We start from the raw sequence: 24,811 nt of genomic DNA on the forward strand, positions 1-24,811 counted from the left end.
CCGCCGGCCTAGCCCCTTAAGGTTGGGGCTCGGCCCCCAATGATGCGGAACATTCCGCACCTTTGGTGCGGCGCGATGCCCGACTGATTTGCGCCGTTTTGGGCGCCAGTCGGCGGACATCGCGCTGATACCGGAGAATTTTGCCCGTGAACTCTGAAATAAAAACAGAAAATGCAAGAAATACTCCGCAGATCAGGTGGCATCTGTACATAGAGTTAACATTTCAGGTCAATGACCTTTCATCAAAACTGTTCTGAGGAAAGATTATGGACCTGAAACGTTAACTTTTTCTCTCTCTCCATAGATGCTACCTGACCTGCTGGATATTTCCACCATTTCTGTTTTTTATGCCTCCTTCCTCTTTAGGCTAAAAACGTACAGGTCGAAGAAATTCTCCTGAACACTTTGAAAACTCATCTCCCTCTTTGCCCTTTATACTATTACTACCCCAGTCAAAATTAGGATAATTGAAGTTCCTAATTACTATTTAGTTTTTGTACATCACTGTAATTTCGCTGAAAATCTATTCCTCAAAATCTTTTCCGCTAATTGGTGGCCTATAAAATAAATCTAGTATTGTAATGGTATTCTATTTTCTCTTAAAGTAAAGTCATATTTTTGAAAAAACCAAGCGAGCAAACTGATCAATTTTTAACTGTGTGATAGGCGATGTAATACTTTGTACTACACAACCAGAAATTGCATATTACGATTGTGACAAGAATTGTGAAAGACTGCAGGAGGGACAGAAGGGGTGATAGGTGGCAAGTGCAGTTCAATATAAATCCATGCACAGTAATACATTCTGAAAATAAGTTTGAGGAAAGAAAATCCATCTGAAGTGGTATGGTGTTATTGTGGAAAATTAAAGCTGATGGTGTAGAGGGTAACATATGAGAAGATTGACTAAATAACAGGAAACCGAGAATAGGCATAAATGGGTCATTTTCTGGTGACAAAATGTAATGAGTGGTGTGCCACAGTGATCAGTGCTGAGGTGTCAAAATGATTTGAATTAATTGACTGAAGATAAGGTTGATAAATTTGCTGGTGGCACAGGTAGGACAGCAAGTTCTAAAGAGGATATCAGGGGCGAGATTCTCCGACCCCCCGCCGGGTCGGAGAATCGCCGGGGGCTGGCGTGAATCCCGCCCCCGCCAGTTGCCGAATTCTCCGGCACCGGATATTCGGCGGGGGCGGGAATCGCGCCGCGCCGGTTGGCGGCCCCCCCCCCCCCCCCCCCTCGATTCTCCGGCTCAGATGGGCCGAAGTCCCGCTGCTAGAATGCCTGTCCCACCGGCGTAGATTAAACCACCTTACTGGCGGGACAAGGCGGCGCGGGCGGGCTCCGGGGTCCTGGGGGGGGGGCGCGGGGCGATCTGGCCCCGGTGGGTGCCCCCACGGTGGCCTGGCCCGCGATCGGAGCCCACCGATCCGCGGGCGGGCCTGTGCCGTGGGGGCACTCTTTTCCTTCCGCCTTCGCCACGGTCTCCACCATGGCGGAGGTGGAAGAGACTCCCTCCACAGCGCATGCGCGGGGTTGCCGTGAGCGGCCGCTAACGCTCCCGCGCATGCGCCGCCCGGAGATGTCATTTCCGCGCCAGCTGGCGGGGCACCAAAGGCCTTTTCGCCAGCTGGCGGGGCGGAAATTAGTCCGGCGCGGGCCTAGCCCCTTAAGGTTGGGGCTCGGCCCCCCAAGATGCGGAGGATTCCACACCTTTGGGGCAGCGCGATGCCCGACTGATTTGCGCCGTTTTGGGCGCCGATCGGCGGACATCGTGCCGATACCGGAGAATTTCGCCCAAGGAGTCTACAAAGGGATATAGATGAGTTAAGTGAGGGGGCGAAGATCTGGAAAATGGAGTATAATATGGGAAAATGTGAAATTGTTCATTTTGGCAGGAAGAATTAAAAAGAAGCTTATTACCTAAATGATGAGAGATTGCAGAACTCTGATGCAGAGGGATCTGGATGTCCTAGTGCATGAATCACATAAGTTTGTATACAGGTACACCAATGAATTAGGAAAGTTAATCAAATGTTATTATTTATTGTGAGGGAATTGAATACAAAAGTAGGGAGGTTATGCTTTAGTTGTGCAGCTGAGACTTTATCTGGAGTATTGTGTACCGTATTGATCTCCTAATTTAAGGAAAGATATAAATGTGTTGGGGGCAGTTCAGAGAAGGTTTACCAGACTAATACCTGGAATGGATAGGTTGTCTTAAGAGGAAAGGTTGGACAGGCTAGGCTTGCATCTACTCGAGTTTAGAAGAATAAGAGGCAACCTGATTGAAGCACACAAAATCCTGAGGGAGTGGCACAGTGCCTCACAGCGCCAGGGACCCAGGTTCAATTGTGGGTGACTGTGTGGAATTGGCATTTTCTCTCTATGTCAGTGTGGGTTTCCTCCGGCTGCTCCGGTTTCCTCCCACAGTCCAAAGATGTGCAGGTGATGTGGATTGGCCATGCTAAAATTGCCCCTTGTGTTCAATGATGTGCAGGTTAGGTGGGTTGCAGGAATAGGGGGCGTCATTCTCCGACCCCCCGCTGGGTCGGAGAATGGCCGTTGGCCGCCGTGAATCCCGCCCCCGCCCCCGCCGAAGTCTCCGGTACCGGAGATTGGGCGGGAGCGGGAATCGGGCCGCGCCGGTTGGCGGGACCCCCCGCTGGATTCTCCGGCCTGGATGGGCCGAAGTCCAGCCCAGAAATTGCCTGCCCGCCGGCGTAAATCAAACCTGGTATTTACTGGCGGGACCAGGCGGCGTCGCCGGGGTCCTGGGGGGGGGGCGGGGCGATCTGACCCCGCGGGGTGCCCCCACGGTGGCCTGGCCCGCGATTGGGGCCCACCGATCCGCGGGCGGGCCTGTGCCGTGGGGGCACTCTTTCCCTTCCGCCACGGCCTCCACCATGACGGAGGCGGAAGAGACTCTCCCCACTGCGCATGCGCGGGAAACTGACAGCGGCCGCTGACACTTCCGCGCATGCGCCGGGAAACTGACAGCGGCCGCTGACGCTCCCGCGCATGCGCCGCATTTCCGCGCAGCTGGCGGGGCAACAAACGCCATTTCCGCCAGCTGGCGGGGCGGAAATCCCTCCGGCGTCGGCCTAGCCCCTCAATATTGGGGCTAGGCCGCCAAAGATGCGGAGCATTCCGCACCTTTGGGCCGGCGCGATGCCCGTCTGATTGGCGCCGTCTTTGGCGCCAGTCGGCGGACATCGCGCCGTTGGGGGAGAATTTCGCCCAGGGAGTGGGCCTAGGCAAGATGCTCTTTCCGAGGGTTGGTGCGGACTCAGTGGGGCGAATGGCCTCCTTCTGCACTGTTGGGATTCTATGAACAGGGTGAATGTGGAAAGGATGTTTCCTCTTTTGGGAGAATCTAGAACTAGGGGTCACTGTTTAAAAATAAAGGATGTTGATTTAAAACAGATGAGGCGATTTGTTTTCTGAGTGTCATGAATTTCTGGAACTCTTCCTGAAAAGGCAGTGGAAGCAGAATCTTTAAATATTTTTAAGACAGGTGGTTATATTCTTGGTTAGCAAGGGGGTGAAAGGAAATGTGGAGTTGAGGTTAAAATCTGATCAATCATGATCTTATTGAATGTGAAGGCGGCTTGAAGGGCTGTGGCCAATTCCTGCTCCTAGTTCGCATGTATTGCAGTTGAAGAGGAAGGTGTGTGCAAATATGCAGCTCATCAAATCTGACAGTACAACCATTTAAGCCCATAAAAAAGACATTTATATCTAGAGGCAGAATATAGAAACAAGGAAGTGATGTTTAATTTGACCACAAGACCACAAGTTGAAGTTGCTGCCTCAATTTTATGAGATCAGTAACTGAGTTATTGTCCCAATTATTGGGCGTCATTCTCCGACCCCCCGCCGGGTTGGGGAATGGCCGTTGGCCGCCGTGAATCCCGCCCCCGCCCCCGCCGAAGTCTCCGCTCCCGGAGATTGGGCGGGGGCGGGAATCCGGCCGCGCCGGTTGGCGGGACCCCCCGCTGGATTCTCCGGCCCGGATGGGCCGAAGTCCTGCCCAGGAATTTCCTGTCCCGCCGACGTAAATCAAACCTGGTATTTACCGGCGGGACCAGGCGGCGTGGGCGGGCTCCGGGGTCCTGGGGGGGGGGGCGCGGGGCGATCTGACCTCGGGGGGTGCCCCCACGGTGGCCTGGCCCGCGATCGGGGCCCACCGATCCGCGGGTGGGCCTGTGCCGTGGGGGCACTCTTTCCCTTCCGCCTCCGCCACGGTCTCCACCATGGCGGAGGCGGAAGTGACTCTCCCCACTGCGCATGCGCGGGAAACTGACAGCGGCCGCTGACGCTCCCGCGCATGCGCTGGGAAACTGACAGCGGCCGCTGACGCTCCTGCGCATGCGCCGCATTTCCGCGCCAGCTGGCGGGGCAACAAACGCCATTTCCGCCAGCTGGCGGGGCGGAAATCCCTCCGGCGTCGGCCTAGCCCCTCAATGTTGGGGCTAGGCCGCCAAAGATGCGGAGACTTCCGCACCTTTTTGCCGGCGCGATGCCCGTCTGATTTGCGCCGGCTTTGGCGCCAGTCGGCGGGCATCCCGCCGTTGGGGGAGAATTTCGCCCATTGTCTTTCTTCATCTAATTTGTGATCAGTCTTTCCTGGTTTTCATTAATGACATATCTCCTGCTTTGCCTCCATTTTCAACTTTAGATTTTCAACTTGTACAAATTTAAAGAGAAATTCTTATTTCAGTGACAACTTGGTTAATCTTATTTGATTTGTGTGTACATTTTGATAGGGCAATAAATTGATAATCATTAAAGTATTCATATTTACATTTGTAGCTATTTTAGGTGCAACAAGTAAGTTTGATCATTATCAGTAAATATTAGCTCTATTTCTTTGCATTGTTAGCAGTCTGGATAACTGCATCATTAAGCAGCAATACCTGTTTCCTGAAAATGCTAACACATTGTTTTAATCACCTATCCCACCCCACATAACAAATGATGGCTTCCCTTACAGGCAATGCTGGATGTTGTAATAAATCTTCAGTTTCATTACATTGAAAAACTTTGGCAAACGTTTTGGCATTCAACTCCTTTGCCAAGTGATGGCGCTTCTGTCACTTCAGTGAGGTAAGAATATTATAAATCTTAGTGACAATCCATTGATTATTTGACTACACTGGAAGGACTGATCTTCTAAGCGTGAGTTTCTGACAGCGAACTATGCCTCTGGGAGTCAACACTGTCAAATCCCGGTGTACTGCTACAGTTAGCCACTAAGTTTAATAGTTGAAAAAGCTTGGATGCAATTTGAGATTTGGCAGTGTGCACTCTGGACTGTATCTAGGCAGGGGTGAAGAAGGGAAGCTGGTGGTGGTACTGGGCAGTGCATTTGGGAGGAGGGGGTGCTGTGTCAGACTTACTTGCTTTTTTGGGGAGGGCTATGTGTTGGGCCCATTCTCTTGCTGCCCTGCTTTGTGTATTGATAGTGTTGAATTATTTATTTATTTATTTTATTTTAAAAATGAATTTAGAGTACCCAATTCATTTTTTCCAATTAAGGGGCAATTTAGCATGGCCAATCCACCTAGTCTGCACATCTTTTGGGTTGTGGGGGCGAAACCCACGAAAACACGGGGAGAATGTGCAAACTCCACACGACAGTGACCCAGAGCCGGGATCGAACCTGGGATCTCGGCGCCGTGAGGCAGCAGGGCTAACCCACAGCGCCACCGTGCTGCCCGTGTTGAATTATTTATGATTGAGGTTCAGGAATGTTAAGTGGATCACCCCTGCTTGTATTAGGGTTGCAGTTGCTCGGAGTCTAGTGGTGCTGTAAGGATCTGCTTCTAATGGGAGAGTATTTGCATAAGGCTGAGACATAGAATCATAGAATTCATACAGTGCAGACGGAGGCCATTCGGCCCATTGAGTATGCACAGCCCTCGGAAAGAGCACCCTATTCGGGCCCACTCCCCTGCCCTATCTCCGTAATTCCAGCTAACCGTTGGACACTAAGGAGCAATTTAGCATATTCTTTAGACTATGGGATGAAACCAGAGCACCTGGAGGAAACCCAAGCATACACGGGGAGAACGTGAAAACTCCACACAGTCACCAAGGCCGGAATTGAACCTGGGTCCCTGGAGCTGTGAGGCAGCAGTGCCAATGTGCCGCCCCAACATACGCGGTTGATATGAAACTTTAATTTAAAATACATCTTCAGGTTTCACTTGCTGTGGCTGATTGTTATGCTGAGACACAATCCTTGCTGGAGGAGCAAAATCTGTTACTGGTTCAGAAGGGAATCCTAGAAAAGAGTTAGAATTTTTCACCTTTTGAGGCATTAATTAACTCTAAATACTAGGAGTGAAAGTCTCCCATCGAGTCTGCAGCGGGTTTGGTGGCGGGTGGGGCTGGAAAATTGGGACTGAGGCAAAAATTGGAAACCTGCCATCGGAGAAACAGTTTGAAATTTTCAATGGTGGGTTGGGTTTCCCACTGATACGTGGCGACAAGTCCATTTGCATGAATTACCATCTTCTGAATGCTCATTAAAACGCTACCTGCTGGAATCATGAAGGAACATCAGCAGGAAATCTGACTGGTGTGAAACATGCTTGGGTGTAAGTGGTGTGCAGCCGACAGCCCTCCCTTCACTCATGATCTACAAGTGAGTGCATCACTTGGAGCTGACTCGCAGCAGCACCACTCCAGGTTCTCAGCAAAGCCAGTGAGGCTACACTGATGTGGCCAGAGGCTTGCTCCCCCACTGGCTTCCTCTGTTATTCAGGAGGGAGTTCTCTTGGGGCCAAGGCAAGGCAGGCATCCAGATAGAGTGACTTGGGGGCAGGGGAGGAGACAGGGGAAACAATGGGGATGGGAGAGGGGGGGAACTGATGAACTGACGATAGGCTGAGAGTTGGGGCGGGGACCAATGGCAGGTAGTGGGGGGACAGAATGTGGGAAGCTGGAGCCCAACATCAAAGACAGGGGGCGACATTCTCCGACCCCCCGCCAGGTCGGAGAATCGCCGGGGGCTGGCGTGAATCCCGCCCCCGCCGGTTGCCGAAGTCTCCGGCACCGGATATTCGGCGGGGGCGGGAATCGCGCCGCGCCGGCTGGCGGGCCCCTCGCTCGGATGGGCCGAAGTCCCGCCGATAAATTGCCTGTCCCACCGGCGTAAATTAAATCACCTACCTTACCGGCGGGACAAGGCGGCGTGGGCGGGCTCCGGGGTCCTGGGGGGGGCGCGGGACGATCTGACCCCCGCGGGGGGGTGCCCCCACGGTGGCCTGGCCCGCGATCGGGGCCCACCGATCCGCAGGCGGGCCTGTGCCATGGGGGCACTCTTTCCCTTCCGCCTCCGCCACGGTCTCCACCATGGCGGAGGTGGAAGAGACTCCCTCCACTACGCATGCGTGGGAAACTGTCTGCGGCCGCTGACGCTCCCGCGCATGCGCCGCCCGGAGATGTCATTTCCACGCCAGCTGGCGGGGCACCAAAGGCCGTTTGCGCCAGCTGGCGGGGCGGAAATTCCTCCGGCGTCGGCCTAGCCCCTCAATGTTGGGGCTCGGCCCCCAAAGATGCGGAGCATTCCGCACCTTTGGGGCAGCGCGATGCCCGTCTGATTGGCGCCGTTTTGGGCGCCAGTCGGCGGACATCGCGCCGTTTCCGGAGAATTTCGCCCAGGAAATCAGACACAGTGGAGGGTGGAATTAGAGCAGGCGTATACAAATTGAAGAGGTAGCACGCAGACAGAATTACAAAGAGAGAGAGAGTAATACAAGAGGGGTGGCTTGCACAAAAACTCATGGAGATGGGGGGATGGGGTGAGGAAGGAGAGCACATAGGGTGGCACAGTGGTTAGCACTGCTGTCTCACAGTCCCAGGAACATGGGTTCGATTCTGACTTTGGGTGACTGTGTGGAGTTTGCACTTTCTCCCCGTTTTTGTGTGGGTTTCCTCCGGGTGCTCCAGTTTCCCCCACAGTCCAAAGATGTGCAGATTAGGTGGATTGGCCATACTAAATTGTCCCTTATTGACGCACATGTTAACTGGAGTTACGGGGATAGGGCGGGGCACTGGGCCCCCTTGGAGTGCTCTTTCAGAGGGTCAGTGCAGACTCGATGGGCTGAAAGACCTCTTCCTGTAGGGATTCTGAAGGAGAGGTTGCACAGAGACCCATGGAAGGTGCAGGTGGAAGAGACACAATGTGTTGTCAGCAGTCAGGAAGGAATGGGAAGGAGTGGGTGAGCAAAGAGAAAGACCAACATAGTCAGGGTCAGAGCCAAAAAATCAGGGTGAAGTCTGTCCTGGGGCTTTGTAGTCCCACTCCAGGGAGGGGCAATGACTGTGTACACAAGTGGGAAAAAGGCACAACTTAAAGTGCAGGGTCCTAATGTTGCTGGCCATGCTGTTATCTTGCTATTACTGGGCTGATCAGAGTGAGGTGGGGGCATCTGCAGCCCATTAAGAGATAAGAGGTAATACAAAGGAGGTTTTGTGAACAGGAATCATGGGTTCAAAAATACAGAATCACCCAATTGTTACGGTAGAGGAGGTGACAATTTGGCCCATCATGTCTGCACCGGCTCTCCTAATGAGAATTGTAGCTTAGTGCCATTCCCCAGCATTTTCCCTGTACCCCTGCACATTGTTGTTATTCAAATAATCATCAAATGCCCTCTTTAATGCCTCGATTGAACCTGCCCCCACCACACTTCCAGGCAGTGCATTCCAGACCCCAACCATTCGTTGTGTGAAATTTTTTTTTCTCAAATCACATTTGCTTCTTTTTCAAATCACTTAAAATCTGTGCCCTGTCATTCCCGCTCCTTTTATGAGCGTTTCTCCCTATCTACTCTGTCCAGCCCCCTCGTGATTTTAAACATCTCTATCAAATCTCCCAGCCTTCCAAGAGGAACATTACCAACCTCTCCAATCTGTCCTCATAACTGAAGTTTCTCATCCCTGGAACCAGTCTTGTAAATTCTACACTCTCTCCAATGGGTTCACATCCTTCCTATGGTGTGGCGTACAGAAGTGTGCACAGTATTCCAGCTGAGGTCTAACTAGTGTCTTGCATAAGTTCAGCATAATCTTGCTCTTGTATTCTATGCCCTTATAAATAAAGTCCATAATACTATTTGCTATATTAACTGCTCCACCCCTCCTGCCACCTTCAATGATCTATACACACTCACACCCAGGTCCCTCTACTCCTGCACCCCCTTAAAAATGTCACCCTTTATTTTATATTGTCTCTGCATGTTCTTCCTACAACCACTCCATTTCAGCATTAACCAACAGGAATGTGAAAAATGAGAATGCAGATAACCATAAAGGAGGCACAGGTATTGTGCTTTTTCCAATTGACATGGATAACGATTCAAAGTGCATCCTGTCATAAATCATCTGCAAGCTAGGTATAATCAGTATGCCAGATCTGAGGTTGGAGGTGTGAGTTTGATAATATGGTGTACAGTAGCACAGTGGGTAGCACTGTTGCTTCACAGCTCCAGGGTCCCAGGTTTGATTCCCGGCTTGGGTCACTGTCTGTGCGGAGTCTGTACATTCTTCCCGTGTCTGGGTTTTCTCCCACAAGTCCCGAAAGACGTGCTTTTAGGTGAATTGGACATTCTGAATTCTCCCTCTGTACCCGAACCTGCGCCAGGGTGTGGCGACTAGGGGCTTTTCACAGTAACTTCATTGCAGTGTTAATGTAAGCTTACTTGTGACAATAAAGATTATTATTATTATTAATGGCTCCAAACCTTCACCAACCTCTGTGAGATTGAGGTGTAAAGTGACAGGGTTGACATCTTAGTCACCTGCGCCTCAGCTACAAGGACACATCAGCAACAAGGCCAGTCGTGTAAATGAAGCTCGATGCCATGACAGTGCCTTGCTGTTTGCAATTGGGAGCTTAACCATCATTAATCTGTTATCTCTAACATTTCACAGAGAGAAGGAGCAAACATGAATGGAGCCTGGGCTCAATGCTGCCTTATTGTCAGCACTCATGGAATGGAGAAGGAGAGGAAGAGCCCAGCACTACTGAGTGCAGCTCCGGGAGGAAGCCTACCTGAGGTCCAGGGGAGCCCGAGCAAGGAACAGAGGATGAGGAGGTTAGACCCGTACCACGGAGGTGACTCACTTGACCAAGGATCTACTGACGAAGGCTTTCCTATCTGCAGATGAATGAGAGACAATGCTGCACACATCTGCATTTGTCCAGAGATATGGTGGATCATAGCTACCACATTCTGCAGGAGGATCTAATGCCTCAGAACAGGGAGGACATGCCCTGCCAGTGGCCCTGATGGTCACTGCCACACTCAATTTCTTTGCCTGTGATTCATTTCTAGGATCCACAAGGGGCTTTTCACAGGCTGCCCCACACCAATGTTTCAAGGGTGTGACAAACCCCTCTACAGTAAGGCTCATCACTGGGATGTTCACACTTGATGAAGATAGCTATGCTGCCAGATTTCATGGTTTTGCAACTATCTCAGGCTTCTTCAGAGTGTGGCACTGAGTGCTCGATGGCATCAGCCCCATGGCATCAGTAAGTACAGCCATGGCTGCTTGGTGATAGGGGATATCTACTCATGCAATGGCTTAGTGCCTTGGAGGAGAGGTACAATGAAGCATGGCTCTACGAGCAGACCATTGGCACCCTGAAGATGCGCTTCCGATGTTTAGAACAGTCAGGTGGGGCTCTGTAGCACGCTCCAGAGAGGGCCTCCCGCATAGTAGTGGTCTGTTGCACCCTTCACAGCCTGGCATTTCAAAGGGCAGGATTCGTTGCCAGAGGGAGACATGGAGGAGGCTGAGAGCTCCTCGGATAATAAAGTGCAGAAAGGCCAGAAATGGGAGATGAGGGTCAGCTTCCACATGACACTTTGATAGCCACAAGATTCCAGATGGGGTAAGGTGCTAGCAACGGGAGAAGCCCACATTCCTGTCCTTTAGTGTTATGCCATTGCACTGAAAGGGATTTGCAACCAGTCATGTCTGCAATACGTTCTGCATTTGGGCTTGCATCTTCAACCCTCATGATTCACCAGACTATGATCTCTGGAAAGGTCAGCGCTGAACCCTGTAAACATCTGCTCTGGGAAGCGAAAATCAACACAATGCTGATGCTGTGTCAAAGAACTTAATGCAACGTGGCCACCTCATGACAGTGAAATTGCCGCATGATTGGTGATATCATCATCTCATGGGATCTAGTGGTTTGCCACTGCCACTAAGGAGACACAACTACAGCTATCCCTTCAGGCTGCTCAGCAACCCTCACACAATGCTAGCTCGCAAGCAATAATGGTTACAAGTTCACGCAGCTCAGCTAGCCACTGATGGATCCCAGCAATGCTTTTAGTAATGGAGTGCAGGTCCATGCACAAATCTGGAAAAACCTGCTGGGCCAAGGTCTCCAAGGCTGTCACCATCCTTACCATGGTGACCTCGAAGTGCTGGAATGTCGGAGCCATGACATCAGACTCCTCCACCCTTTTAAAAAAATATATTTATGTTCAACTATTTTCATTCTATATGTAATACAAAGACAAAACAATACAACTAATCAGAATAACCACCCCATCCCACCTACAACCCCCCAAACCCTAGCCCCACCCCTCCAAAAACACCTAAACACTTTCCTTTCCCTTACCCCCCACCCTCTCTTTAGCAACTAACGGTGACCAGCTCTTTGAAATACAAACTAAATGGCTGCCATCTTTGGTGAAACCCTTCAATTGCTCCTCGAGGTATAGAATCTCCATCAGACCTCCCAGCCACATTGAGGCACTGGGTGGAGAAGCTGACCTCCACCCCATCAGCACTCACCTCCGGGCAATCAGCGAGGTGAAGGGCAGGACATCGGCCCCCACGCCAATCTGCAGCCCTGGTGAGTCCAACACTACATATATGGCCACCAAAGGACAGGGCTTCAGTTCAATGTTCAGAATCGCTGACATGGTGCTAAAGAAGGAAATCCAGAAACCCATAAGCTTGGGACATGACTAACATATGCACGATTGGCCAGACCCCCAGCACAGTGCTCGCACTTGTCCTCCATCCCTGCATAGAACCGACTCATCCTGGACCTAGTCAGGTGACTCACCCTGAACCTAGTCAGGTGACTCATCCTGGACCTAGTCAGGTGACTCACCCTGGGCCTAGTCAGGTGACACATCCTGGATCTAGTCAGGTGCCTTCGCTCCAGTCTTGAGTGACTTTTGCAACTGTGACTGATGTTCTGCTGTCTGTCTTTGCATCTCCAACAATGTCGCGGTGGCTGCCGCAGAGGCTTATTATCTTACCTGGACAGCTGATGCCTGGACTCCAGCAGTCCTCCCGAGTTCTAGAGACCAGGGCTGCTGCTGCCTCCGACTGCTGCGGAGATGTGTCACTGAGGTGTTCTCCAGGAGTGACTAACCTAGAGCTATGGCCCATGAAATGTGTCCCTCTGCGCTGGGTGGAGGATGCAGGTGAACGCAGTGACAGATTTTCTTAGGGTTGATATTTGGCATCCTTGTCTGAGGTGGATTGGGGACTGGGGTTTATGTTGGCCCTACTCTACTTAGAGCTGCAGGTGCCTGTCAGAGAGAGAATGGAGATTTTGGTCATGAGTAGGCATAATACAAGATTGCCGTCACTCACTGAATGTCAGGAGGTGAGAATGCATGGAAGTCTCATCCGTATTCCGTCACTGGGAGAAGCCGCTCTCACCTTCCCCACAGGAGCAATTCCTGCCCTCCTCAGCCAGCTTGGCAACATCCTCCTCAAATTTGGACAGCTTGTGATGTTGGACATCCCTCCTCCCATCCCTTCTGTTGTGGACAAGCTTGGACTGCATGAAGACAGAAGGGAGAAATGTGATGAGAAGGAATGAAGTAGAGGTTGGGAAACAAACATGCCTACTGCGTGTGGTGAGCCCTCCCAAGAAAGAGCTGAGGATGGAGTTTGTGCAGTATTATGGATGGGATGATGGTGATGTGAAAGTATCCAAGAGACAATCAGTACTGATATGTGGCCCCTGCCAATTGTTATGTGTGATCCCTGAAGAGTGTAACCCTTTATGTACATAATGAGAGTGTGTTTGGCGTGAATTGAAGGTGACTTACATTGGTGGAGCGGATGAGATTATTCATCCTCTTCCTGCACTGGGTAGCACTGTGGGGCAGTTGCCAGCGGCCGGAGAGGTGAGGCTCTTAGGCTTCCTGGAGCTATCCTTCATAAAGCACATCCCGGTATTGGCATACTCCTGATATTAAAGCCTGGAAGGAGTCATGGCTAAATATCGGGGCAACATTCTCTGCTGCATAGATATCTCTACAGGTGTCCTGAAAGACAGCCTGTCTGGAGAGAGTGGAGAAATGTGTGTACTTAAATACGGCACCCGACCTTTGACCTCATTAGGTAACGACAGGGCGGACAAATCAGTTCCTGACCCGCTATGTGATTCGGAGAGGTACTCCACTAATAATAATAATAATAATCTTTATTATTGTCACAAGTAGGCTTACATTAACACTGCAATGATGTAACTGAAAATCCCATAGTTGCCACATTCCGGCGCCTGTTCGGGTACACGGAGAATTCAGAATGTCCAATCCACCTAACAAGCATGTCTTTCGGGACTTGTGGGAGGAAACCGGAGCACCCGGAGGAGAATGTGCAGACTCTGCACAGACATGAGCTTACGAGCACAAAATTGGACACATTTTCCCACTATGACCAGCAGGAAACGCACTGCGGAACCCACCCGCCATGGCACTTAGTTTCAAAAGCAGAATGTTTTGCCCCCTTGTCTAATGTTCAATGTTTGGTTTCAAACTTGGCTATTGGTTCCTCTTAATGGGTAAAAGGTGTATTATAAATGCGTGAGTTGGATGATCAGCCATGATCGTGATGAATGGCGGAGCAGGCTCGAAGGGCCAAGAGGCCTCCTCCTGCTCCTATCTTCTATGTACCTAAATACCACATGGATCTGCTGCAGAATGAAACAGGTGGGACCAGCTCAGTCGACACTATAGTCTTGCATTTCGATTTGCTGTATTAGTTGTGAAGTTGCTTTTGTTTTTGTGTAGTGAGGAAGAGAGTGAGGCCGTGTTCCCCAAAGAGAAACTCATCAACCTGTGTAAATTTGAACCCATCATTAAATGGATGAGGAACTGTGATCACGTGCTGTACCAGGCACTGGTGGAAATTCTTATCCCAGATGTACTGCGACCTGTCCCCAGTGAGTAGCTTGTGATTATTGCTCTTTGCTATTGTACTTGTATATTCAAACCCTTGCAACACCCCACCCCTGACCCCACCCCCACCTCCACTCCCCCAAACAGCTGGCACAGAGGTTTTGAAAAATAAATAATTCTCTGATTGTGCACAGCACTGACAAGGACGATATTTGTTACCCACCCCTTGTTTCCCTGAACTGAGTGGCTTTCAGGGCATTTCAGAGGGAAGTTAAGAGTCAACTACATTATTGTGGGACTGGAGTCACAAATAGTAAGAACGGCAGCTTTACTTCCCTAAAGGACATTAGTGAACCAGTTGGGTTTTTCTGACAAGCTGTCCGCTTCCTGGTTACTTAACAGCACCAAATTATTTTTTCAGTATTGATAGTAACTATCCGATCAGTGCCTTTAAGGATCATTTCAGTTACTCTGGATGCATGCAGTGACCTCGGGACACTTGTGACGTCTCTTTATTCTCCCAAGGTTTTGCCTGGACTTTTGAACATTGTTCACCGTTCCTACTCAGAAAACTACCAACCCCAACTCTGTCAGTCCTTCGAGACCTCCATGCCAATGGTCACTGTGGTGCCTCTTGCTCGTGTACTTTGCCTGCTTTCTATGCATTGTAGGATGGAGGAAGCAAAACAAAGATTAAGACAGAATAAAATGGACAAGGAAATAGAGTTTCTATTGAAACTGAAAGGGTTGAATATTAAATTATAAAGATAGATGATGAGGTTCTAATAAACTAAGGAATCTGTAAAATGGGAAAATGCAAGGCAAATGAAGAAAATAAACAAACAAGAAAAAATAAACAAAAGCAAATTAAAATTGGATCAGCATTTTGAAAGGGGAGTGATGGCGTGAGGCTAGTGAAGTAAAAGTAAAGATACTTCAATTTGAGACCCTGGTTCTAAATTTTGAGACACTTACCAGCATGCTTTCTGTTTGCATCACATGACTTTGCGTGTTCATGGTTTGAGTACTGCCTGCAGCTGTCCTCTTAAATCAATCTCTTTAAAACCTAGAAATTGTCCGTGTTTTAATTCATTCCTGGAATGAGAGTGTCACCGTCCTTGTTGCCCTGAGAAGGCAGAAGCAATTGCAACATTACCGTAGGCTGTGTGTTTTTTTTAAATGTCTCCTCTTCTGCCCGTAGCTCTTTTAAATCTGTGTCCTTGGGTTATCAACTCTTTGCCAGGGGAAACAGTGTCATCCTTTTTACCCAAAATGCCACCTAAATTTGAATGCTCCTAGCTCCCATGCTGAAAAAAGAGACATCCTGTCAAGGTTTTTCATCCTGTACTCATTAGAAAGATTCAGCAAGAAAGGAAATCTCAAAGGAAGCAACAATTTATACTGCATGAGAAGAGGGTACTGATTGGTTGGCAAGTGGATTCTGATTAAAGAGAGGTATTGCCATGGAGAATGCACCAGTCCCAAGTGACCATAAGCTGCTTTCCCCTTTGAGGTGATTTAACCTGAGGATCACCACACCTCGGGTGAGGGGCAAGGTTGAAAAGGCAGGGCCTTCATGAATAGCCTCAGCTGGTACGGAAATTGAACCCGTGCTGTGTTGGCCTTGCTCTGTATTATGAACCAGCTGTCTAGCCAGGTGAGCTAAACCAGTCCGAATTAACTGACAAGCTTTTGTTTAAGTTCAAATCAGACGAGTTAATTCTGGTCAAGGCATTGCTGAGGAGAATGAACCAGTCTGTCCTCCCAAGCTTTTATTTAGTTTAAAAAGATGCAATGTGTGGGCATGTTCTTTTTGTTTGCAAAAGATAGGGCCCTGTGTGTGAAAATAGGTAGCTTCTAGAATGCAATCTCTATTGTGCTAAGAGTTAACACTATCAGTTGAGCTCGCAGTGTGGCTCATTTGTATGTGCTAGAAGCCACATGGTTTTCACACACAGGACCTGTCCTTTGCAAACAAAGGGAATATGTCCATGCGTTGCACCTTTTACAGCTGAACAAAAGCATGGGGCACAGCCATTCCCTGGTTCATTCCCCATGGCAACGCTTCGACCAATCAGAGTCTCTATTCACAGATGCTGCCAGACCTGCTGAGTATTTCCAGCATTTTCTGTTTCCATTTCCATAATTTGTACTTTGTTCTTGCAGAGATGTGTCCCCGTGAACATCTATCTGACTTGTAGTAATCTGTTTACTGGATTTAGTCGGTCTTGCACCGCACTATCAAAATCTGATCCAGGTTTTTTAAATATTCATTCATGGGATGTGGGCATTGCTGGCTGGGCCAGCATTTATTGCTCATCCCGAATTGCCCTTGAACTGTGGACATTTAACGGTCAACCACATTGCCGTGGGTCTTTAGTCACATGTAGGCAGATTTCCTTCCCTAAAGGGCATTAATCGATATTACCACACAGGCCAGGACCTTTTACAGATACATCCACCCAACTTTATTTCACAGGATTTTCTGTTTGCTTTCTGAATTGAAATTTTGAACTATATGTTCTATCTTTAGACCAACAGTGCAAAAGAAATAGATTGCTGGAGCAAGTGGGTTCAATGCAAGATTAACAGGTTTATTGAATAGGTCTTCACTGTGCATGGTTTGAGACTGGACTCCCCAAAAGCCTGCGCAGTAGCTAATTATGTCACATATCACGTGACCTGATTCTGACATTGCACACAACTACAATAATCCATTGTCAGCACTTTATAAAGCCAAAACCATAGCCCAACATTTTAAAGTTGAAAAATCACAGCAACATCTTTTTGACACTTTTGGTCTGCCATGCTGCCGCTCCATCCGTTAGTGATGCTAAAGTACAAGTCCCTCTTGTTCTCACCCCTCGACTTTCCCCCCCTCAGCCCCACTGTGTCTACTTTTTGTTAAATTAAGGTTTGCTGTAATTTATAAAATTTTAAATTTGTATTGATTATTATTTTCCAGCACACTAGTGCTATAGTCCAAATTTCACAGAGCACTACATAGCTCTCACTCCCCCATCTATTGATTTGGTTGAATGGCTGGCCTGGGTTTCGAGGTCTTTCACCGAGTTGCTCCATTGTAATATGATGGACCTCTTATTACTGTCATTTAGTTTTGGTTGACCCAGTGCTGGCTACAGGATTATGGTAGTGAGAACTAGAAATCCAAAATTATGCATCTGAAACAGCAAGGGCACACACAATCCTTACAACAAAGCCTAACTAATGGCAAATAATCAGAGACTGGACACAACCTCTGGGCAAATCTGCAGTGCAGTACTGAGAGAGTACTGCACTGTACAAGATTCGGATAATATCCATTCTAGATATTATTTGAACTCAAATTCTAATCGTGTTCATTTGAGACTTGAACCATTGAAACAACGGGAAGGTTTAGTGAAGTAACTCAGGAAATCTTTAATAAGTTGTATCTACTTATTAAAAAGAAGTTGTATCAACCTATTAAAAAGAAGTTGTATCGACCTATTAAAAAGAAGTTGTATCTACTTATTAAAAAGTAGCATACTATAGCTCTTGCTTTGTGGTTCGGCCTTGGGCGTAGGTTGCCTCTATACCTATATTCCCATTCCATGGGCGGGATTCTCCACCCCCACGCCGAAGTGGCCACGCCATCGTGAACGCCGTCGAGGTTCACGATGGCGCGGAACGGCCCCGGTCCCGACCAATTCAGGCCCTGACAATGGACCAGTATCGGGGCCGCGTCATCTACCCGCGCCAGGCCTGGTCGCCAGCGTAAAAGCGGCGCCGAATAGATGGCGCGGCCGGCGACGCATAACGGACGTAATCCGCGCATGCGCGGGTTGGCCGGCGCCAACCCGCGCATGCGTGGTTGCTGTCCTGTCCAAATCCGCCCCGCAAGAAGATGGGGGACGGATCTTGCGGGGCCGCGGAAGGAAGGAGGTCCTCCTTCAGAGAGGACGGCCCGACGATCGGGGGGCACCGATCGAGGGCCACCCCACATTCAAGGTGAAGTCCGGTGCAGGTTCCCCCCTCGCCCCCCCCACAGGCCGCCCCCCCCAGCGTTCACGCACCGCCCACGACCGCAGCGACCAGGTGTGGACGGCGCTGGGGGGAACCCACCGTTTTGGCCTGGTTGCTCGGCCCATCCGGGCCTCAGAATAGCGGGGGTGCCGGAGAATCGCCATTTTGGGTGTCTCCGGCGATTCTCCGGCCTGCGGCCCGCGAAACTCGACCGGGCTGTTCCCGCCGCTTGGGAGAATCGTCGGAGGGCGTCGGTCCGGCATCCCCGGAAATTTCGGCGGCCCAGGCGATTCTCCCAACCGGCGTGGGAGTGGAGAATCGCGCCCCATAAATTCTGCTTCCCTCTGGACAGCAGTCACTTGCTGCACAATTTGCTCAGTGAAAGCTGCTGCTTATTAATTCATTCCAAGCCACCATCCACAGCATGATCAGTGATGTTATTATATTCTAATTGATCTAAATGGGGCAAGGCTAATTCTTAATTGGCTAAAAGGGTGCATGGTCTGTCTGCGATTGGCCTAGGTGAGCATAATCAGTTCCTTATCGTTTCTCAAGGGATATGGTCATCTATTAATGTCATTTCCCATTGCCTCTAAGTTATCAGTTACTTGTGGGACCATCCGTCTCATTAAAGCTTGTTTCTGTTACTTCTTACTAAGATAAAATAACTTTTTGATACCTCCCTACTTTTCAGATAGGGGAAATATGCTGTCATGCCACCATGACTGATATCTTAAGCTCATCATCTCAAAACCTAATTTAATTGGTATTAAATCAGACCCCTATTAGTCACTCTTGTGCTTTGGACAGGTTATTTGAAAATTGTTGTTCTCACTGTTGGTGAGGATCAATTACTTTACTTTTAAAACAAAGAATAGAATGGTAAAGTTGCTGATAACCTTAAAACTAGTAAATAAAGGGCAGCATGGTGGTGCAGAGGTTAGCACAGCTGCCTCACGGCGCCGAGGTCTCATGTTCGATCGCGGCTCTGGGTCATTGTCCGTGTGGAGTTTGTACATTCTCCCCGTGTTTGCGTTGGTGAACCCAAAAATGTGCAGGGTAGGTGGATTGGCCATGCTAAATTGCCCCTTAATTGGAGAAAATGAATTGGCTACTCTAAATTTATTTTTAAAAACAAGTGAATAAATTTGCAAAATGCTAATATTAAGTATATCATCTTATGTATATAATATATAAGACTCGCAGCGCCGAGGACCTGGGTTTGATCCTGGCCCCGGGTCACTGTCTGTGTAGTGTTTGCACATTCTCCCCATGTCTGCATAGGTCTCACCCCCATAATCCAAAGATGTGCAGGTTAGGTGGATTGGCCACGCAAAATTGCCCCTTAATTGGAATTTTATTTTTAAATGCATAGAATATCCGTGAGAATAGTTTTCATGTCCGCTTTTACTTTAAGACCGCATACGACGTCTAAGAACATGAATTAATTGGATGTCTAATTAAAATAGGTCCTTATGAATGTGTTTTGGCTGAAACAATTGCTTTTCTTTTTTTTAATTAAATATTTTATTGAAAATTTTTGGTCAACCAACACAGTACATTGTGCATCCTTTACACAATATTATAACAACACAAATAACAATGACCTATTTTATAAACAAAAAATGAATAAATAATAAATAACAAAAATGAAAACTAGCCCTAATTGGCAACTGCCTTGTCACAAGTAACACTCTCCAAAAATATAATTTAACAGTCCAATATATAATTATCTGTAGCAACGACCTATACATACTATACAGTATATATTAACAACCCTGAGAGTCCTTCTAGTTTCCCCCCCCCCCCCCCCGATCCTGGGCTGCTGCTGCTACCTTCTTTTTCCCATTCCGTCTATCTTTCTGCGAGGTATTCGACGAACGGTTGCCACCGCCTGGTGAACCCTTGAGCCGACCCCCTTAGGACGAACTTAATCCGCTCTAGCTTTATAAACCCCGCCATGTTATTTATCCAGGTCTCCACCCCCCGGGGGCTTGGCTTCTTTCCACATTAGCAATATCCTGCGCCGGGCTACTAGGGACGCAAAGGCCAAAACATCGGCCTCTCTCGCCTCCTGCACTCCCGGCTCTTGTGCAACCCCAAATATAGCCAACCCCCAGCTTGGTTCGACCCGGACTCTACTACTTTTGAAAGCACCTTTGTCACCCCCATCCAAAACCCCTGTTGTGCCGGGCATGACCAAAACATATGGGGATGATTCGCTGGGCTTCTCGAGCACCTCGCACACCTATCCTCCACCCCAAAAAATTTACTGAGCCGTGCTCCAGTCATATGTGCCCTGTGTAATACCTTAAACTGAATCAGGCTTAGCCTGGCACACGAGGACGACGAGTTTACCCTGCTTAGGGCATCTGCCCACAGCCCCTCCTCGATCTCCTCCCCCAGCTCTTCTTCCCATTTCCCTTTTAGTTCATCTACCATAGTCTCCCCTTCGTCCCTCATTTCCCTATATATATCTGACACCTTACCATCCCCCACCCATGTCTTTGAGATCACTCTGTCCTGCACCTCTTGTGTCGGGAGCTGCGGGAATTCCCTCACCTGTTGCCTCGCAAAAGCCCTCAGTTGCATATACCTGAATGCATTCCCTTGGGGCAACCCATATTTCTCGGTCAGCGCTCCCAGACTCGCGAACTTCCCATCCACAAACAGATCTTTCAGTTGCGTTATTCCTGCTCTTTGCCACATTCCATATCCCCCATCCATTCCCCCCGGGGCAAACCTATGGTTGTTTCTTATCGGGGACCCCCCCAAGGCTCCAGTCTTTCCCCTATGCCGTCTCCACTGTCCCCAAATCTTCAGTGTAGCCACCACCACCGGGCTTGTGGTGTAGTTCCTCGGTGAGAACGGCAATGGGGCTGTCACCATAGCCTGTAGGCTAGTCCCCCTACAGGACGCCCTCTCTAATCTCTTCCACGCCGCTCCCTCCTCCTCTCCCATCCACTTACTCACCATTGAAATATTAGCGGCCCAATAATACTCACTTAGGCTCGGTAGTGCCAGCCCCCCCCTATCCCTGCTACGCTGTAAGAATCCCTTCCTCACTCTTCCCGGCCCACACAAAACCCATGATGCTCTTTTCAATCCTTTTAAAAAAAGCCTTCGTGATCACCACCGGGAGGCACTGAAACACAAAGAGGAATCTCGGGAGGACCACCATCTTAACCGCCTGCACCCTCCCTGCCATTGACAGGGATACCATATCCCATTTCTCCCTCTGGTGGGGCCATCATCATTACCCCTAACAACCTCCGTATATTCGTGTTCAGCTGTCTCCCCTTCACAAACCCAGTTTGGTCCTCGTGGACCACCCCCGGGACACATTCCTCTATTCTCATTGCCATTACCTTGGCCAGGACCTTGGCATCTACATTTAGGAGGGAAATAGGTCTATAGGACCCGCATTGTAGCGGGTCCTTTTCCTTCTTTAAGAGAAGCGATATCGTTGCTTCAGACATAGTCGGGGGCAGTTGTCCCCTTTCCTTTGCCTCATTAAAGGTCCTCGTCAGTACCGGGGCGAGCAAGTCCACATATTTTCTATAGAATTCGACTGGGAATCCATCCGGTCCCGGGGCCTTTCCCGCCTGCATGCTCCTAATTCCTTTCACCACTTCTTCTACCTCGATCTGTGCTCCCAGTCCCACCCTTTCCTGCTCTTCCACCTTGGGAAATTCCAGCCGATTCAAAAAGCCCATCATTCTCTCCCTCCCATCCGGGGGTTGAGCTTCATATAATTTTTTATAAAATGTCTTGAACACTCCATTCACTCTCTCCGCTCCCCGCTCCATCTCTCCTTCCTCATCCCTCACTCCCCCTATTTCCCTCGCTGCTCCCCTTTTCCTCAATTGGTGTGCCAGCAACCTGCTCGCCTTCTCCCCATATTCGTACTGTACACCCTGTGCCTTCCTCCATTGTGCCTCTGCAGTGCCTGTAGTCAGCAAGTCAAATTCTACATGTAGCCTTTGCCTTTCCCTGTACAGTCCCTCCTCCGGTGCTTCCGCATATTGTCTGTCCACCCTCAAAAGTTCTTGCAGCAACCGCTCCCGTTCCTTACTCTCCTGCTTCCCTTTATGTGCCCTTATTGATATCAGCTCCCCTCTAACCACCGCCTTCAACGCCTCCCAGACCACTCCCACCTGGACCTCCCCATTATCATTGAGTTCCAAGTACTTTTCAATGCACCCCCTCACCCTTAGACACACCCCCTCATCTGCCATTAGTCCCATGTCCATTCTCCAGGGTGGGCGCCCTCCTGTTTCCTCCCCTATCTCCAAGTCCACCCAGTGTGGAGCGTGATCCGAAATGGCTATAGCCGTATACTCCGTTCCCCTCACCTTCGGGATCAATGCCCTACCCAGCACAAAAAAGTCTATTCGCGAGTAGACTTTATGGACATAGGAGAAAAACGAGAACTCCTTACTCCTAGGTCTGCTAAATCTCCACGGGTCTACACCTCCCATCTGCTCCATAAAATCTTTAAGTACCTTGGCTGCTGCCGGCCTCCTTCCAGTCCTGGACTTCGACCTATCCAGCCCTGGTTCCAACACCGTATTAAAATCTCCCCCCATTATCAGCTTTCCCATCTCTAGGTCCGGAATGCGTCCTAGCATCCGCCTCATAAAATTGGCATCATCCCAGTTCGGGGCATATACGTTTACCAAAACCACCATCTCCCCCTGTAGTTTGCCACTCACCATCACGTATCTGCCCCCGTTATCCGCCACTATAGTCTTTGCCTCGAACATTACCCGCTTCCCCACTAATATAGCCACCCCCCTGTTTTTCGCATCTAGCCCCGAATGGAACACCTGCCCCACCCATCCTTTGCGTAGCCTAACCTGGTCTATCAGTTTCAGGTGCGTTTCCTGTAACATAACCACATCTGCCTTAAGTTTCTTAAGATGTGCGAGTACCCGTGCCCTCTTTATCGGCCCGTTCAGCCCTCTCACGTTCCACGTGATCAGCCGAGTTGGGGGGCTTCCTACCCCCCCCCCCCCCTTGTCGATTAGCCATCACCTTTTTCCAGCTCCTCACCCGGTTCCCACGCAGCTGTATCTCCCCCAGGTGGTGCCCCGCCGCCCATCCTCTCCCATACCAGCTCCCCCCTCTCCCCAGCAGCAGCAACCCAGTAATTCCCCCCTCCCACCCCCCCCCGCTAGATCCCCCGCTAACGTAATTACTCCTCCCATGTTGCTCCCAGAAGTCAGCAAACTCTGGCTGACCTCGGCTTCCCCCCGTGACCTCGGCTCGCACCGTGCGACGCCCCCTCCTTCCTGCTTCTCTATTCCCGCCATGATTATCATAGCGCGGGAACTTCTCCCTTGGCCCCGCCCCCAATGGCCAACGCCCCATCTCCTCCACCTCCCCTCCTCCCCCCATCACCACCTGTGGGAGAGAGAAAAGTTACCACATCGCAGGATTAGTACATAAAACCCCTCTTTGCCCCCCACATTCGCCCCACCACTTTGTTCGAACGTTCTTTTTAATAACCCGCTCATTCCAGTTTTTCTTCCACAATAAAAGTCCACGCTTCATCCGCCGTCTCAAAGTAGTGGTGCCTCCCTCGATATGTGACCCACAGTCTTGCCGGTTGCAGCATTCCAAATTTTATCTTCTTTTTATGAAGCACCGCCTTGGCCCGATTAAAGCTCGCCCTCCTTCTCGCCACCTCCGCACTCCAGTCTTGATAAACGCGGATCACCGCGTTCTCCCATTTACTGCTCCGAGTTTTCTTCGCCCATCTAAGGACCATTTCTCTATCCTTAAAACGGAGGAATCTCACCACTATGGCTCTGGGAATTTCTCCTGCTCTCGGTCCTCGCGCCATCACTCGGTATGCTCCCTCCACCTCCAACGGACCCGCCGGGGCCTCCGCTCCCATTAACGAGTGCAGCATCGTGCTCACATATGCCCCGACGTCCACTCCCTCCACACCTTCAGGAAGACCAAGAATCCTCAGGTTGTTCCTCCTTGCGTTGTTTTCCAGTGCCTCCAACCTTTCCACACATCGTTTCTGATGTGCCTCCTGCGTCTCCGTCTTCACCACCAGGCCCTGTATATCGTCCTCATTCTCGGCTGCCTTTGCCTTCACGACCCGAAGCTCCCGCTCCTGGGTCTTTTGTTCCTCCTTTAGCCCTTCGATCGCCGGTAGTATCGGGGCCAACAGCTCTTTCTTCATTTCCTTTTTGATCTCTTCCACACAGCATTTCAAGAACTCTTGTTGTTCAGGGCCCCATGTTAAACTGCCACCTTCCGACGCCATCTTGGTTTTTGCTTGCCTTCCTTGCCGCTGTTCTAAAGGATCCACTGCAATCTGGCCACTCTCTCCTCCTTTTTCCATCCGTATCCAGGGGGGATTCCCTTCTGGTTTACCGCACAGTGTTTTTAGCCGTCAAAATTGCCGTTGGGGCTCCTATCAAGAGCCCAAAAGTCCGTTTCACAGGGAGCTGCCGAAACGTGCGACTCAGCTGGTCATCGCCGCACCCGGAAGTCCGTAATCAACAATTGCTTTTCTACAGTATGTTTTTGTTGTATTTATCAATGCTTTGTATCAGTCCATTAAACATACAGAAGAGTTTTCCAAACTTACAGAAAT

General features: G+C 49.8%; 1 protein-coding gene across 7 annotated transcripts in view; it reads left to right on the forward strand.

The window, feature by feature from the left end:
- Positions 1-24,811, forward strand: part of rfx2 (regulatory factor X, 2 (influences HLA class II expression)) — a 262,480-nt gene that overhangs the window by 188,790 nt on the left and 48,879 nt on the right. For all 7 annotated transcript variants that reach the window (XM_072482882.1, XM_072482884.1, XM_072482883.1 and 4 more), the window contains 2 exons: positions 5,001-5,113; positions 14,083-14,234. In XM_072482882.1, coding sequence (XP_072338983.1) covers positions 5,001-5,113; positions 14,083-14,234 — 265 coding nt within the window. The remainder of the gene's footprint in view (positions 1-5,000; positions 5,114-14,082; positions 14,235-24,811) is intronic.

The sequence above is a fragment of the Scyliorhinus torazame genome, chromosome 18 (assembly GCF_047496885.1).
Source record: "Scyliorhinus torazame isolate Kashiwa2021f chromosome 18, sScyTor2.1, whole genome shotgun sequence".
Taxonomy (NCBI): domain Eukaryota; kingdom Metazoa; phylum Chordata; class Chondrichthyes; order Carcharhiniformes; family Scyliorhinidae; genus Scyliorhinus; species Scyliorhinus torazame.